We start from the raw sequence: 18,500 nt of genomic DNA on the forward strand, positions 1-18,500 counted from the left end.
ATTACTGGTACATAGCTATACTACTCACTAGTCTATTTCTCTCTCAACAACTTCAACTCTTGTGATTCTTCTACCAAATTCCCAAAAAAATATACAAGTTTTTCCGGGAAAAAAAATCAAGATGTCTAATTGCTCTGAAACGCCCAAAAACACAGATTTTGAGGGTCCTTATGCAGATGGAAGGAATATTGGGACCTTTCTCCGAAAAAAAAATGGTCCTTTGTCAACAGGTAGGAATCCGAGTTTTTTTTGTGAAAACCGGCGAAATTTGTGTAGGTAGGAGGGGAAAATTTCGGGATTTCCATTAGGAGGGTATATCGGGGCTTTCCAGGGTCCTAACTTGGCACGGCAAACTAAAACATGAGGTGGCACTGGTGAGATATGTGTTTATATGCCTTGCCAAACCCCATAATTTGCAAAATTCAAGATTATGAACCCATGAAAGTCAAACTCACCTTCTCTTAGGGCGCGTTCACTTAGTGGGGAATTTGAGAAATCGCATTACAAGCGACCACTTTTCTACATGTAGAAAAGCGTTTTTTTTAAAAACACAAATTTTGAAATTTTGTGAAAAATCGTGAAAGAAGCGGTCTTGAGTCGTTCGTTTTGGATGCAATTAAGGACGGCTGAAAACCGTTCATCCTTTTCTGCTTTACGATCACATTCCTTGTCTTTCCTTCTCCTCTGTTCTGTCTGTTTCCTTCTGATCTAATATCGATCCAGTTCAAACTCAAAATCACCTTGAAACATGGGAGCTTGATGTGATCAATCATTAAACACATCAAGTTCAAAATGAATTCAATCATTACTATCATCACTATTAACAATCATCATGATTCCATCAATTTCACTCATAGTCTAACTCACAAACGTATGAACAAAAGCCAATGAAGTCATCCAAAAAGGAACCATACCAATGGGATACAAAGGATGATCAAAATATCTAACAGAATCGAACTCAATTTTTCAATCGATCCGGTTAATACAATTGATATGAGTTGAAGTATGAATGTGATCAATCGTTATCAGCTGAGTTGTGTATGAGATTGACCGTGAGTTGTTAATGAGATTGATTGATAAGGTTTGAATTTGAATGCATTGATATCTATTGATATAAGTTGAGTTGTGAGAGTGATCGAGGGTGGTGAGAGGCTGATGGAGGACAAATTGTATGATGGCTGGGGACCTGTGACAGATTTGAGGGGTTTTGTATGCTAGAAGGTACCTTGTAAAACCTGAGGAAAAGTTTACAGGGGAGTCGACAGGAGTCGACTGGCAGAAGAGTTGAGAAAATAAATCAGGAATGCAATTTCTAAAGGGAAAAATTCGATAATAGCGAATTCTTGTAAAGTCCCAAAAAATCGCTTTTTATAAGCATTTTCTGATTTTTGAAATGGTTGTATTTAAGAAATCAAACACATTTCACAGAATGCGATTTCTTGGCATTCAAGAAGGCGATTTTTCACAAAAAATCGCTTAAGTGAACGCGCTCTTAAGGATCACTCTATAGATCACTTCAAACTCAATGCCACCTTCATCATCATGCAATCATCTAATCATCTCAATACATCATGTATCTAAAATATACAAATGTGGAAGCAACTTGCATAAGTAGCCCAATCCTGTTGAACATGTGCTTTGGTTGATTTTGCATCAGAGCACTTTTGATACTTTTTCAAGTTCAATCTGTCATTGGATTCTCTACCCAATCACAAAATGCTTTGTTAGTGCACAACCGTGCTTTTCTCACCTTGTGGAAAGAAGTCATCTAATTTTTTCTGATTGCCTTTTGACCCCTTACTTTAGATTCTCACTTTTCTATTCTGATTGCTCCTAATGTTATGTTTTTGCTTGCATTTGATCATACAATTAAGTGAAAATATTTTGTTTGTGTGACCTGCAACACTTTTATTTGGGTAAACTGTATTTCTCAATAGTGAGCTTTCCAAGACTTGACTCCAAATGTTGTGTGTCTGCCTGGGTATATGTATGGCAAAGAGCTTGCACATATGTTCAAAATTCAATCTTACATGTGATTGAATTTTCTCCTTTTAGGTGAAAGATGAGTGGACAATTGCACCCACTTTTTAGGCATTTTTTTGACACTGAAAATGCCATAATCAGTTAAAGAAAAAGTCGTTTTGAATTAAAGTTGGCAGATTGTGTAATTCAAAATGTCAGTTTAGGTCATTTTGCCTGTCAAAAACACACATACTAACTTTCAGTACCCTAAATACCGTAAAATATAAGGACAAAAGTAATTGAAGAAAGTAGCAAAGACAAAAGATAGAAATAAACATAAGTAACCACAAACAGAAACCAAAAGAGCATGACATCATACCCCCAACAATTTTGAAAAGATCAAAAATACATCTATATGTAAAAAATGATGTAAAGATTTTCCAAAGTATGGTGAATCAGAGGAAGCCAAAGGGACAGTAGGTACAAAACATATAAAAAACCAATATCCAACCAATAAGGACTGGAAAACACATTGAAGCAAACCAAAAAGAACTGATCTGCAGCAACACACACATAACCCGACCTAAAAAACAACTAATGTAGGACATAAAATAACAATTATCTTAACATAGCAACCAGAAATCCAATTGAAATAAAATCAACAAATTTGGAATCACATAACATAATCCATAAAATATCCCAATATACACAGAGAGTAAACAAACTTATCAACAAAATAGGTAGATAAGAACCACATAACTCACAAAATATGAACAAAATTAAGAGAAAAAACTGAGAATGAAGAAAAATCCCAAAAAAAGAAAAAAAAATGTGAAAAAGTGTAATGATCAAATTATACTGTAAGAGCACCCACTATGGGTGCGGTAACTAAGTGATTTATTGTAACTTTAGTGCTAAAATCTCAACAGGTCCACTATGGACCTGTTTTAGACTTGCGGTCCCTCTGACCACATCAAATCTTGCTTTCCCCATGTTCAAATCTACAAACAACTACAACTTGATTTATTGTAAGACTTGATGCATCCAATCAGTCAACAACTGCATTATTCAAAACCTTGCCTTCAAAACTTCAACCTCAAAACTTTCAACTTAAACTTCAAAACTCAACTTTGAGTGTTCTTTACAATCTTCAATTGGTGTTTCAATTTGAATCTTTCTTTCAATTGGTCCTCTCAGAATCATTCCTCAACCAGTAAAATCTTCAACATCTTCATTAATCTAAACAACTAATGCAAATTTTAAATCATTCAAATAGGTTCTCAATTTGGTTCTTCAAAGATGTATGTTGTTTTGATAATAAGAATTCATCTGGATTGAAATCATAAGTTCTAAAGAATTCATGATTCAAAATCAATCATGTAATTGTAGATTTGACAATTTTAAACACTAGAGACAATAGTGGGGTTCAAGTCAAAATAATCTGAACCTAAAATGGGTTTTAGACGTCACTCGAAGGTCGTAAATTATAAGTCACTTTTTAAACCTCACGAGCACCTCGAGAGGTGCTTGTGAGGTTTAAAAAGACTTATAATTTACGACCTTTTTTTTCCTGTTTTTTTGAAAAAAAAAACACCTTTTCTTTTTTTAAAAGAGGCGGTTGCAATTGCCTACAAGCACATGTGACCAAAAAAAAGTCAGGAGTTCTTTTTTTTTTGTCTTCAACTGTCTTGTTAAAAAAAGAAGTGATCGCTCTGCCGTTTCGAACCGTCCAAGTTGTACTTTATCTCTCTTGTTGAACCCATAGCAACAGAGATAAGTTACTTCTGGCCGGCAGCTCCGACGTCTCGGAGCCAACAAAGTCCACCATACCGGTTTGTTGTATGAGGTTGTATGTCACACTTCTGGGACAGCTCTGGTGACAAATGGTACCCCCGACTGGTCCTCTCTGTCCAAAGAACCACCTTACCCTTTCACCATATCACATCCAATCCTCCTACCCTTTCACCATATCACCTCCAATCCTCCTCAGTTCTTCGTGGCACCGGTGCTTCGTTGTGTTGGTTTGTTTCTACCCAATCAAGACTTGTTATCTATTCCGTTTGACTCATTGATCCTTCACAGTCTCTCGATTCTCTCGATTCTCTCGACTCGATTCTCTCAATTCTCTCGACTCGATTCTCTCAATTCTCTCGATTCGATTCTCTCAATTCTCTCGATTTGATTCTCTCAATTCTCTCGATTCGATTCTCTCGATTCTTTACGATTTCTCGATTCCTTTGATTCTTTACGATTTCTCGTGCCTGTATCATTTATATTTATCATTTTTATATTTATATCTCTGTTTGAATCACCTCATCTCTCAAACACCCCAACTCAATCTTCCATCTCGATTTAACAAGTCAATTCGATAAATATTCACATTTATCAGCTTCATTCAGAATACTCACAACATGCCACCAAAGCCCAAATCCACGTCAAACGACAAGGTATTGTTTTTCTTTCATCCTTTCTTCTCATCTTGAAAATGTACTGATCATTATGCTTTTTTTGCTGCTTTCCAAAATCCAGCCTAAACGAACTCGTCGGACAAATGCTCAGATTGCAGAACATTTAGCTAAATCTGGATCCAAGAAGAAAGGGAAGGCAACTAGGGCCGAAATTAGGCGATCTCTTGTAGCTGCTCGTGAACAAGGTCCAGCAGAAGCCGATGATTCAAGTCAAGCCAAATCTGATCAATCAATTCAATCCAACGATTCGACTCAAGAAACTACTGCACCTTCTAAGTTACATCCGTCACAAAAGAAATCGACCAAGAAGGCTCCTGCGAAGCGTTCTCAATCAACAAAGAAGGCTCCTACCCCTTCAACATCACGTCAATCAAAAAACAAATCAACCAAGAAAGCCGACACCCCAAAGGCCTACAAGAGCCCTGTCTTCCAACACGCTGACTATGTTCATATAGTCACATACCTGGCTCAACCAAAGATCTACAATTTCCTCTTTGGCGGCGGCAAGAAAACGAATGTGACTGGCTTACCGATGAAAACAACAACAATACTCAACAGTCTAGCTGAAGACATCAACAACGATTACAACAAAAGGAACAAAGTCTTCTCTCGTTCACATTCTTGTCCAAATACATCGGTAATGCGGCTCACTGGAAAGACTATGAAGGATCGCTTGATTCGCTACAGACGACAATACTCTTGTACAAAGACTTGGCTAGGTGGCACTGGTGCAGGTTTAAGTGAAGCAGAACGTCTCCGAGGTATCAAACTTGAGGATGTGGTTGAATCAAAGTGTCCTTGCTTCAAGGAGATGGACGACCTTTTCAAAGACAAGCCGAACATTGTTCCTTTTGGAATCATGGACTCTGGGGTTTCAAAAGAAGAAGAAGAAGAAGATATCGATCAGTCTCTATTGCGTTTAGAAGTTTCTGAGCACACCAGTCATTCATCTCAGAACCAGTACCTCTTGATTTAGGTCAACCATCCACTTCACGGCAACCATTCAATCCATCTGTCAATTTTGATCATTATCAAAACGCAAACCATGCACTATTAGCTACCAACGATTATGAGAGACATCAGTCAGAGCTAGCTATCCAGAGATTCACTCAATCTTACGCAGACTTTGCACAAGGATCGCAGCCGACTATCCCATATTCATGGGATGACCCTTTTTTTCACCCAAATAAAGAACAATCAGCCGAAATATGGAAGCAACTGGCTGAGACCGACAGAAGACAAGAAGAAGACTTAAACAACAGATTTGTTCAAAGCCCGATCAAGGATTTGTATATTCCACCTCTGCCACCCGCAATCATTCCTCCTAACTATAACAACCGCATGGTTACAGCAAACTTCTCGCCTATTCTCTCTCCAACTGACAATCATCAAAGAAATCCTGGGGAACTCGATGACCTGTGCTTGAATTTCAACGATGAAGGAGCACAAGATGATGAGGCTCTTGAAAATGAAAACGAACAAATTGAAGAAGAAATGGAACAGATTCAGAACACGCAACAAACTCAAAATTCATCCAAGAGTAATCAAAATTTGCCCAAGAAGAGGAGCCGAGCTAAGCAACCTTCTTTCTAAACCGATAGTGATGCTTCGGAACTTGCTGTACCTTCCAAGAAAAAGGGGAGGTCAATCCAATCTCGCAAGTCGGCCGGCCCCGGCAAAACCATCGCATCTCGCCAAATGGATCCACTTCCGGCTATTGATCCTTCGACAGTGCATAGCAAAGACATCAAGAACCCCATCGCATTGGCTTTAATGAGCAGCAGCCAGGCCAGAGCTAAGGAGATGAAGGCCATTAATGAGTCGCGCCAGAAATCTGAGCTGGCCAAGAGCACAGATGCTCATGCTTGATTAACTTGGGAAAAGTATGCATTCAAGATGGGACGTTTGGACGAAATCAACCGTATCTCAGCCGAGAATGCTCAATCAGAACTATCAGCACGTGCAAAACTAGCTCAAGAGCTTGCCTTAGGTGGTAAAACCCCTGAAGAGGTTGAAAAATACCTCAAGGTGGTATTTCCTCCGTCTGCACCTGTGTAAGTTGTGACGATAATGAATAATCCAACAAATGACTGATTGAACTGACTAGCTGATTCACCAACTTATAGTGCACCTCCGGCGCAACACTGAATCACTGACTTCACTCTTTCAATGTATTTTAATTTAGTTCAACTTATTTCTTTCAATTTACTTCTCAATTTCTCAATGTATCTTAATAAGAAAGCCAGATCGTCAACTAGCTCAAAGAAATTCAATTCGCAAATGGCAACGCAAACAACTTTCAGTACATCTCTTTTAATTTATCTCGTTCCAAGTTTCACCTTATCAATTTGTCTCAATTTATCTTGTCTGATCAAAGTGTCGACTCAAGACTCGAAGAAATACTTTTAGAAATACTTTTCAATGTACAATAAGATCATCTTAATATAAGAAATACTTCAATATACAACGTTAAAACAACAACAACAAATCGGATTGTCATTGTCGACTTGGTTATTTCAATTCACCTTATCTCCACCAACTCCTTATTCTTTGATTGTTGTCCGTTTTTTAGCAAATGAAAGAACGCCATCCATCACATCGTCTCTTTATTTCCATCAAGACTAGCGATCTCGAGAAGAACGCCATCCATCACATCGTCTCTTTATTTCCATCAAGACTAGCGATCTCGAGAAGAACACCATCCATCACATCTTCTCTTTATTTCCATCAAGACTAGCGATCTCGAGAAGAACACCATCCATCACATCTTCTCTTTATTTCCATCAAGACTAGCGATCTCGAGAAGAACACCATCCATCACATCGTCTCTTTATTTCCATCAAGACTAGCGATCTCAAGAAGAACACCATTCAGTTGATCGTCTCTTTATTTCCATCAAGACTAGCGATCTCAAGAAGAACACCATTCAGTTGATCATTAGCAATCTGATTGTTGTCCTTTCATTTTCATCATCAAAAAATAAAAATAAAAACCTATAAAAAAGTTGTTTTTCTTTATCAATAAGGCAATCAATAGATGAATTTCACAATTTTGATTTAGTTCTTTGAGCTAAGTTCAAGATTGTTAATTTGCTGTTCTTTGTTGTTTCTCTTTTCAATTTCTCCCTCTCCCACTTGTTTGTCTTTGCAAGAGCACTCAGTAGCAGTCGTTTACAATTGTAAGGTTGTTGTTTGAATTGCAATTCATGATAGATATCAACATTGTGTACAACTTTCAAATAAACTTGAAGGATCTGAATTAAAAGGATCACGAGAAAAAAAGAACAAAAAATTTGACCAAAAAAAACATCTGAATAAACATAAACTTCCACCACAGGATTTGATTCCAATCAGGCAGGCAGGCGGGGATCAACAATAGGGAGGACACCTCGTGCGTAATTGTAAGCTACTGTGTGATCTCAAACTATCTCTCTCTTCGCCCTACCCCTTTCCATAACTTCCGCACCACTTTCTTCAAATGTCCTTTCAATATCTTGATACCGGATGTTGTCCCCCATGACTGATTCGGTTAGATCATCCCATGCGTTGCCAAGATTGGCAAGCATGTTGTGGAGGATCGCACAGCATTTGATCCAATCAAGGATATGTCGCATGTCATCCTTTTTGTGCAAAGAAAGACGTAGTCCTTGCAGTGAAGCCCAGCGTCCCTTCAAAATTCCAATACAATGCTCGTTACGCACACGAGTCTTTGCAACACACCAATCAAATTCTTGGTTTCTTTCGACTTCGGCAGCTGGGCCTTTGTAAGAAGGAACCACAGTGTTTGATGGGTTGTAGGCTGAGTCGGCCACGATGTACTCACCTATACCAGAAGGATGAACAATCAATGTCAAGATCTCAATACAGATCAAAGATAACAATACTGACCAGGTGAGAAGTATCTGTCTGGACGAGCTGCCATATCGGTCTTGGCATAAACTGTACTATCACAGCAAGAGCCAGGCCAACCAGCATAAAGGTAAGTGATGCGTCGATCGCAATCACATACCACTTGCGCATTGATTGAATATGAATGTTTCCGGTCAAAGAAAACCTCGCCATCCCGTCCCGGCCGTTGATACAAAGGAATTGTAGTTCCGTCAACAAAACCCACACAATCAGGGAAGCCATCTTGTTGCAATACACTTGATATAGCCTTCCGACGATCAGCCGATGGCCAAGCTAGATATTGATCACCGCGTTCAAGGATCACACCAATAACTCGCCGAGTACACTTGATAATTTGACCCCGGCTGACCTTGTAGTTCCGTGAGAACCGACCCACCGATGCCCCATTCCCATTACTACCTAGACGCTCCAGAGTGATAGCTAGCTGGTGTTCGACCGGAGGTTGTGGATTATTGATGACTGATATAAAGCTTGGATGGTCCTGAATAAGATCTCTGAGGGCTTCGAATCCTTCAGGGGTCGTACGCATTGCTTGTCAAAAATCTTTACGACATTCTCGGAGCATGTCTTGTAAGTTGAATGGAGAAGCATGAGGTTGTGTCGTGGAGAGAGATACCGTGTTTCGCTAACCCAAGTAAGTAAATCAGCTAACTCGTTTTCTTGACTGAAAACTGCATCGTAGAGCTCGGCCTCAGCAGGATCATCAGGATACAATAATTGTCCATCAGTTGGAAAGTCCGGCTCCTTGTCGTTGTAGATGGCAAAGTTGTTCATCGAATCGAGGTGCTCCCAGACACAGGCCAGGGTAAGATCTCGGATAATCTGAGCTTGTTCGGACCACCTTGGCATTGTGGAAAGATGGAGATTGAAGAGGAAAGGTTGGTCGATGATGACGTTGTAATCCTGGTCTCAGCGAGCGTCAATAGTTACCACTCGGCATCTGTGACCCGGACGACATCAAACCACCTTTGGGCTGCAGTTTGATCATCTTAATTTTATTCTCTCTTTTTTTCTAGCGCTTTTTCACAAAGAGCCTCTTTTTTGATTGATTTTTCAACATCAACGCTCTTGAGTTTTTTTCGAAGCTTTTTAAGCATTCGTACCTCTGTTTCAAAGCTTGTTTTTTTCCTTATAAGCCCCAGTGGCTTACTTTTAAACACTCTTTACGACGTCTGAGTGAGCTTATAGGTAAAGGTAGTCCTAAAAAAATTGCTCGGTAGTCATAAAATTCCGCTCAGGAATTTTTGACTTGAACCCCACTAATGCGGGCATGCCCGCAACAGTTGAATTGGTACATTATATTTTGTCATAACTGATCTCCACATGTGATGTGCACTGGATCCACTTGTGATTTTTAATCAGTGCACTTTTCAAAACCTATTATATTGGTATCACCCAACAATATTGCACAAACTACCAGATGATTTTAAATTATCAGATAGAAAGTAGAAACCATGTCGGAAAGAAATTCACAAAAATGAAGGAAAGCACATACACTCAAAGGGAAAGACAACAAAGTTGCAACTGTCCATAAAAAACCTTGGCATATTGACCTTTGAGCCAAAAAAGAAAGACATACAAAAGGATTCTTGTGGCTATGGCATCCTCTCTCAATAAAATGTTACATTGAAAAGAGCTTGTGAAAAAAGGACCACGTGAAAAGCTAAAGAATGGACACCTGATCTGAAAAGGTGTGGTATATGGTATCTGGAGCCAGGCTTGCCAGCCAAAGAAGAGGAGGGGACCAAGTCTTCCACTTTTTGGAGTATTTAGATGTGGGCTGATAAGTAAAAGAAGAACTGGAAGCTCATAATGAGATATCAACAGCAATAATGAAGAGTCGAGGATGGTTGAAATGTTGCATGATGAAGTAAATCCAAAATATAAACAATAATAAATAAAGGTAGAGCCGATTAATTGAGATGGCTCAACAAAGTTGGGTACCTCTAGTTGATATCTTCAAAGTGAAAAAGTCACATTGAAAAAGCATGAAGTGAGAAAAGCGCTTTGAAAAAGCATGAAAACACGAGCTGAGAAAAGCACATTGAAAAGGCATGAAAGCATGAAAGGGAAAAGTAACCTTGGCAAAAAATCATGAAAAAGCAGGAAAAGTGACGCAGAGGAAAATGGGCCGGAGGAAAGTGGATTGAACAGTGAGCGGTACTTCATGCGAGTCGATTCCACGTTTTTATATTTTAGATAGTTCTTCACTCATTTGGAATCTACAGGAATCTTCAATTAAAAATGACTTCATATTTAGTGTTATGTGTGAAATAGTCATCATATAGCCTCTGAGCACATCAAGCGCAGTCTTGATCGATGCAAGTCTGAGGAGGTGGAGGTGGTGTGTGAGGTTTATCAAACAAGAAGTCAAAGACCAGTTGGTCACTCTAGTTGTTGTTCCTCATCATTGTTGGAAGACTTTAAAAGACCGTCAATCTCCCTTTTCAAGGGACTCAGAGCAGGCATCTGATGGATCTTTTGTTGGATGAAATTTATGAGAAATAAGTTATTTCATTTCAAAATCATACCACTGTGGATCTGGTTGATTCACAGTGATGTATCATTGGTAAAGCAGATGTTACGTTAATCCATAGTGGAATTCATGCGGTTACCAACTTTGGTAAAACACACATGATTGAATTTTGCGCTCAGGACCGCAAAATCTAAGGTTAATCACCCTCATGATAGTGGGTGCTCTAAGGGCTTGCACTTGCGGCAAAGATACCTTGGATTGCAAAATCCAAGGTATCCTCGGATTTAAATTCCCTCAGACTATGTGTCCAAGGAATTAATCCAAGGCTTTCTTTGGCTCCAGACATTGCCTCAAATCAATTACTCAGACACCACATCCAAGGCTATTACCATCCCAGGATACCTCAGATTGGAAAATCTGAGGCATCTTTGTTGGCAGTGTTGGGTGTAAGCTAGGAAAGTTCATAAATGTCTAAGTATCTACTTGAGTGAGGCAAAAGCAAAACTATGTTGGTAATTTGATGATGAACTAGGAAACAATTCTGTACAACATCTTAATTATATACTAAACAAAACTTGTATGTCCATTCTACTTGCTAACAAAACTATTCATAGACAATTCAACTTCTTTCTTTTGACATCACTATTTGTTGACAACCGTATCCTTTACAAAATTTGATCACACCAATACAATTATTTGATAAAACAACTCAAATCATTACAAATCCGCCCAATACCACCTCAGATTCATCCCACAACACACTCAACATCCACAATGTTTTAGCAGGTCAATTATTGATAGATGAATGTTAGTACATTTTCATCATTGTGAAAATTTTTCCATCAAAATGGAGGAAAATTGTGCCAAGCTCATGGACCATCACTTTTGAGCAATGTCTTTGGAAAACTTTGGAGATACATGAGTCCTTGCTACCACCAACAAGAGAATCCTTCCACACCCTGATTGACCCCTTCCAATTTGGAACAACGGATGGATCCTTTCATTAATCACTAAGAATTACAAGCCCTTATTCCAGCCAATACCTGCATCATACCATGTTGATAGAAGATCATGTTTTAGTTCAGGCCTACAGATGGACTGCTACTGGGCTGAATTGCTACATACTTGATGATAAGGTTCATCATGTTGTATCAAAACAGACTTCATCTCCTCCTCCTTATGATCATACTATCAGTGCCAAGCAGAGTCTTATGTGCATGCTGAGACAGCAATTGAGAGATTCAAAACAAAGGTTTTAGGTATTGAAAAGTTCAGCCAGGTCAAAAAAAACCTTGTTCAGAGCTTGAGAGCATGTCACATCTTGCTTTGTACTGTCAAATATCATGTAGAGGATGATAAACTCAATTATATAGATATTCAATCCTCCAAACAAGATGCTGAAGCAATGAGTTGTCCAATTTGTGGGAACCAAACATATTTACTTGATGGGTGAAGTTGATTGTTCAAAGTTCTGGCTCTTTGAAGAAAAGCTTGTGAGTCAATTTGAAAAATATGTCAGCACTCAAGAATTTGATGTCCAAAATGGTAAGCAAAGGGATCAACTACATATGATGCTTCATATGTTTATTCATAACAGCTTGTATGAGAAAGAAGGAAGATCCTTCATCTGTGACATGCAAGGAGTGGGTTCTACACTCACTGACCCCATATTTGACAATCTTGAAGTTGGGTGAGTTCTCTATCATCATATCAGCAAGAATATTTGGTTTCATGACTGACAAAAATCTCCAACACAGCAAAAACTTTGTAAGTGGAAATATGAATTATGGAGGTCTCAAGTTGTTGATCTCTCAACATACAGAAACCACATGGTGTAAAAAGATGGTACTAGGTTTGATCAGCAAATGGCAACATAATCTCAACAAGTAAGACTTGAAATTCCTATACTTTCAACCCTGAAACAACTCTCATCCAGATATGAATGTGAATCTTAAAATGCTCATGATAGAGTTCACACTTAGTCATGAGGAGAAATATTTGGACTGTATAATCTTACCATCCTCAATGATTTGATTGTTGTATCAGGCTACTCCTGTATAGTCCTTCTATTGATGTTTGAAAGATTATTTGATCAGTAAGAAACAGCTTTGCGGCTCAGCAATTCTTATTTCATTGACTGCTTGAACTCTTTCAGCTTGCATCTCGAATGCTTTGGTAAATACGCGGTGTTCAATAATTCAGCTATCAAACCATAAGTCTGGGCCATGTTCTATACCTAAAAAAACCAAGCCCTCAAGCATTCTTTGGATCATTATTTTTGCCCCACTGGGTTGACTTTTGCTGATCCTCATCCAAAGAATAAATGATGTTCTAGAGGTTTGACTTCCTATTCTCAAGTTACATCTTGTTCAAAAATTCTTATTTTCAAAGCTACCAAACGCAACCCATTCTTTGTATGTGATCTTTGCTCCATCAACTTGTCCGTTTAATAACACAACTGAAAATAAAATCAAAACCAATAAAAATAACTATCTCTTCCCTCCGTGCTTTCAAATCTTATTATCCAAGTCAATCTCCTCAATCAAATTCAATTATTAAACTTTCCAAAAACAAATACTCCAATCAAAATCAAAATAATAAATCCAATCATAATTTTGATCTTCATATCTTTCCACCACATTTCTTTTCTAACTCGATGAGCACCTGTTCTAAACCCTTGAGAAGTGAGTGACAAATGTTCTATATACGCAAATATCGAAACCAATAATCAGTCTCATATTTATAGATCTAATCTGTTTATTTATTTTTTGATGTGAAGGTGAAAAGGGAACTTGAACCTGTTTTATCATGTAATGCATCCAACCTTTCTCCACGTTCAGCAACTTGTGTGATATTTTCTCTCATGATTCCAACTGTATCGTTAATCTAAAGAACCTCCACAAACCCAAATCAGTCCAGTTATTACAAACCCTATGACGATACTCTTTTCTAACCTCATCTTGAATAGCTTGTGTTTTATTATGACCAGGTGCTTGATCGGAAGTTGGAGCCATTGGAAAGATGATTCGAATTGTGATGAATCACCAGTGAGGAACAATGCGAAAGAAGGAAGTACAAAAGAGATTGTAGAAAGAATCTTGCGGAAGTGGCGAGTTGTATAAATGAGGATTGATTTGCTGGAAGCGAAGATTGTAGTACATAGTTGATCTACTGTATTGAGACTGAGTATGTATCATTGACAAAGCCTGTTTTTGGTAAGTGAATTGGTAAATGGTGATTGATTGATCAGAATCGATCCAAGGGGTGGCCTTGCCATATGGTCGTGGACTTGTGAGTCTGACCACTGCAGGAAGCTCAAGCCTCAAACCTTTCAATGCAAGCACTCGTGCATTAGCAGGTGATTCCTGGTATAAAAAGTGATGCTCTCGAAATCCATCAGAGATTTTGCCTCCGATTCGCTGGGGTTCTGGTTTTCAATCGGATTTTGAATAAAGTGGATTAAGCAATACAAAAGATGCAGACTACATTTATACATAATGAGAATAGCATCATAAGGCAAGATAACATGATCAGGTAACACAATGAATATACGAGAAAGATACTAGGTGAACCACGACAGATGCCCATTGGATGAACTCAAAAACAGTGGGAAAACAGTGGGACAAGGAATAGCAAAGGTGAAAGAAACAACAGCTTCAAGTTTTTTGTATTATTGTTGTTAGGTCTCTAAAACTAATCTTCTGTTCCATGATACGTGATGGAGTTCTGCAATGAACAAAATTTTTAAGCCATTGATCCATAGGCCGGTGGAGCGGGAGTTTGTTGATTAAAACCAGGTTGGGCTCCTTGAGAATTGTAACCGATAGGCTCCTAGTGAAAGATCGCGTAACACACTTTGTGAGTTTCATCTGGTTGATTTCACGAAGAGAGGTTTACACTGACGTATGTTGCATTTCCGATGTATTTGTAACCCTCGTGTCCGTATCGCTCTTCGGCCTGCATACGTTTGTAGATCACTGAAAACAGAGCCGAAGGGGAAAAAGTAGTTGAGGTTGGGTTCATGATGCATTGCTGATTCAAGGTTTACCATGACGTACGATAGAAGGCGTGAACGTGCCCTGTTGTATAGAAACAAGGTGTCAGTCAAACGCAATATCTTGATATGCTGTGTACTCCTCACCTGGAATGTAGCCAAGTCTGTATACCATATAAAGGTTTAAGTGATGAGCGATGTACTATGTAAAACGCAGACGATTTAGGTAAAACAAAGGCTACTTACACTGTCAAAAGTATGTTGATGAGAAAATCACAGCCGCATCCTGTTAGGAACAGCGCTGATGCAGGTGGAAAGACGACAGCGACCAAAATGAGAATACTGGAAATGTCGTGAAGAAATAGTATGTGATGAGTAGGGTCCGAGATAATGGGATTTATTTCGACTTTTGAACCTGGGATGAACTCACATATCGCTACCTTTGACCATGTTGACGTGAAGATGTTATATGACGGTGAGTTCGGAGATGCTGAGATCGAAATCGAGATGCTTTGTATCAGTGATTCTGTTGAGAATGGGGTGTTTAAACCTTGATGTGAGGTGCGGCGATGGGAACGGTTTATGAAAGTTGCAGCAGTCGCAGCCTGCTTCAGACGGATCGACTTTATCCACGTGCCCCGCGCGATTTAACTGGCCCGCATATCCGATGTCTTACTTACGTAATTTTTTACAACACCAGACGGGTTGTTGTAACGTACACACGCTCTTTTCTTGACCCCCTGTATCCAAACAATGCAACCAAGGCTCTGATGCTGACCCCTCTTTTCAACCCAGATGTGGACATTTCCCACTGAAGAAATTTCTTCATCAAATTGGAGTCAAAAAAGACAATAGATGTGAAGGCTGTTTTGCAACGAAAATGCCGGCACATTTTCTGGTTGACTCCAAGCAACAATAAATATTCAGAAAAAAATTGAAAAAAGAAAAAAGAAAAGTTAACATCAACTCTGCTCTAGAATTACCAGATACACCTGAAGTCTGCCCACATTTAGAATAAAACCAATGTATCTTCAATAGGAGGTTTCAATTTAAGTTTTTTATGGTATCTTTACAGTACAACAACTTGTCCAAGACTGTAAAACATACCGCAATGGTAAAAGAATTTTGTCAACCATATATTTGCAGAAAAAAAAACACTGTAAAATTTCAAAAATGTGTCTGTTTCATAAAGATTTTACACAAAATTTTCCTAACTATCAGGGGGTTTCAAGTTTGAATTTTTTGTTATGGCCGGCTTCAGGGGACCTTGCTTGGGGACAGAGAGAAGGGAAAGGGTGCTAAGTACGTGGTAATGTTATTGTAGCATGAGGAGCAATACAAGTGGAGCGCTGGGCTCGTATGAGGTTGAGAGTCTCACATGTCACAGGTTGTGACAGATCCATGATCCGTGATAGGATCATAACACTATCCCCCTTTTACGCCCAGGCTCCCTATTCGCGGCCCTGCGTTCCTCCCCGGGGCTAGCGTTAAAAAACCCGGTGGGAAAAAGCCTCGCCCCTCTACATACGCCGTGATCTACCATATTCTTCTGCAGCCTTCGGATATTTTGAATTGAAATCGTCGATCAGTGATTTAGAGTTTGCGACATTCACCTCAGGTTCCCATGAATCTTCTGATCGATCGTATCCTTTCCAACTAACTAGGTACTCGACTTTCTTTCCTCTTAATCTTTTATCTAGTATGGCTTCAACTTCGAATTCTTCCTCGCCGTCAATTTCAATCGGATATGGGGCTACCTGTTGTCTGTCTTCTATCATATCCGGTAAGTGTTTCTTTAGAACTGAAACATGAAATACGGGATGCACTTTACTCATACTGATTGGTAATCTCAATTTATAGGCCGATGTTGAAACTTTCTTCTCAATGATAAAAGGGCCTAACCATCGATGATCAAGTTTGGCCGACGGTCGTGTTGTCGAGATGTGGTGGCTATTAAGCCAGACTTCATCACCTATGTCCCAATCTGGCGTAGGTCGTACTTTCTGATCGTAGTTCTTTTTCATCGTTTCTTGAGTTCTTAGTAAGTTTTCCTTCAATTCCCTCTGAATTTCTTCAATATGGCTTAACCTGTCCTCTACCTCGGGTATGCACCTTTCAGCCGACGGGATCCTCCCAAACGATAGGTCGTACCCAATATTGGCTTTAAAGGGCGAAAAACCTGTCGACGTATGTGTACTGTTGTTATACGCGAACTCGGCTAGGGGCAAATAGTCAGTCCAGTCATCTTGGCGATAACTTACGAAGTGACGGAGATATTGTTCAACCGCTTTGTTGACAATCTCCGTTTGACCATCTGACTGCGGGTGGTAGGCCGTTGACGGGTGTATTGAAATACCCAGTTGTTTATTTAGCGATTCGGTGAGTCTTGATATAAACACACTCCCTCGATCTGAAACTATAGACTTAGGCGCTCTGTGGAGTTTCCACACGTTTGCTAACATTAAACTTGCTAATTCATTTGACGACATCTCCGTTGTACACGCAATAAAGTGGCTCATCTTCGTCATTCGGTCGACTACGGTAAGAATACAATTCTTTCCCTGTGACAAGGGTAAGTCAGTGATCATATCGTAGCTCACATCAGTCCATGGACCGGCTGGTATAGGTAAGGGCTTGAGAGATCCGAATGGTGACAAGCTCAATGGTTTGACTCTGGTGCACGAATCACAACCGTCAACAAATTTGTTCACGTAGGTTTTCATCAACTTCCATCTATACTGCCGCTGTACTAGGCTCAGTGTCTTTGCCCTTCCTGGGTGGCCTGCTAACGGGCTTTCATGTCGACTTCGTAGGATCTCAAATTTACACCTCTTGTCGTCTGGTACCTCTACCAACCCCTTATAGTACAATATGCCGTCATGTACCTGGTAACCTTGGAGTGCTTCTTCCACCTCCTTCACTAACGGATCTGCTAAGGTGTCCATCAAGCTCCGAATACGTGGATCTGTTGCTGATGTCGTTCTGATTCTTTCCATTATCTCGTCGTCGGTCAGGATGGGTGAGTCTGTTTCTCTGTCGAGTGCGTCGATTGATACGTCTTCCATTGGGTTGTTCTGACACACATCTTCTTCAAACCAATCCTCTACCTCTTCGTGCTCGACGGACTCATCAACGAACCAAGCTTCTATACTGTCAATGTCGGCGTTGAATGTCGCTTCTGACAAGTTTTCTGGTCTGAGGAGGTTACCGACAGATAGTTTCTCGTGTGCAGGAGGCTCTAGGTCCGGTCGCCGCGATAGTGCGTCCGGTTTACTCGACTGCCGGCCTGGTCGGAATCGGATGTGGAAGTCGAAGCAACCCAGTGTCTCGGCCCAACGGGCCTGGCGCCGTGTAAGTTGTTTTGTTGTCATGAATGACTCCAAGTTCTTATGGTCAGTGTAGACTGTGACCTCGAGACGGTTTGGATTACCCTCTAGGTAATGTCTCCACTCTTTGAAGGAGGCGACGACGGCTAACAGTTCCTTATCGAAGATTTCATAGTTCCGTTCAGCTTGGACCAATGATCGCGATAGGAACGCGACGGGATGTAGGACATCGTTATCATCGAGCTGGGACAACACAGCGCCCAACGCAAAATCGGAACAGTCGCATTCCAAAATGAAAGGTTTATAAGGGTTCGCGATCTTCAGGACAGGCGCTGTCGTGAAGGATGTTTTCAGGGTATCAAAGGC

The 18,500-nt window shown here is 39.8% G+C and overlaps 3 protein-coding genes across 3 annotated transcripts; 1 reads left to right on the forward strand and 2 right to left on the reverse strand.

The window, feature by feature from the left end:
- Positions 1-5,070: 5,070 nt before the first annotated feature.
- Positions 5,071-6,023, forward strand: MELLADRAFT_67549 (uncharacterized protein; the record flags this gene model as incomplete). The annotated part of the gene is made up of 2 exons (XM_007415835.1): positions 5,071-5,191; positions 5,407-6,023. The coding sequence occupies 2 exons, from the start codon at positions 5,071-5,073 to the stop codon at positions 6,021-6,023; spliced, it is 738 nt and encodes a 245-aa protein (XP_007415897.1).
- Positions 6,024-13,362: 7,339 nt separating this feature from the next.
- Positions 13,363-13,831, reverse strand: MELLADRAFT_39514 (uncharacterized protein; the record flags this gene model as incomplete). The annotated part of the gene is made up of 3 exons (XM_007415837.1): positions 13,363-13,514; positions 13,613-13,700; positions 13,769-13,831. Coding segments are annotated over 3 exons (303 nt in total), but the record flags the coding sequence as incomplete, so codon positions are not given.
- Positions 13,832-14,693: 862 nt separating this feature from the next.
- MELLADRAFT_39513 (uncharacterized protein) lies at positions 14,694-15,149 on the reverse strand (the record flags this gene model as incomplete). The annotated part of the gene is made up of 4 exons (XM_007415836.1): positions 14,694-14,791; positions 14,873-14,893; positions 14,956-14,972; positions 15,055-15,149. Coding segments are annotated over 4 exons (231 nt in total), but the record flags the coding sequence as incomplete, so codon positions are not given.
- Positions 15,150-18,500: the final 3,351 nt, after the last annotated feature.

The sequence above is a fragment of the Melampsora larici-populina genome, assembly GCF_000204055.1.
Source record: "Melampsora larici-populina 98AG31 unplaced genomic scaffold MELLAscaffold_54, whole genome shotgun sequence".
NCBI classification, from domain to species: domain Eukaryota; kingdom Fungi; phylum Basidiomycota; class Pucciniomycetes; order Pucciniales; family Melampsoraceae; genus Melampsora; species Melampsora laricis-populina.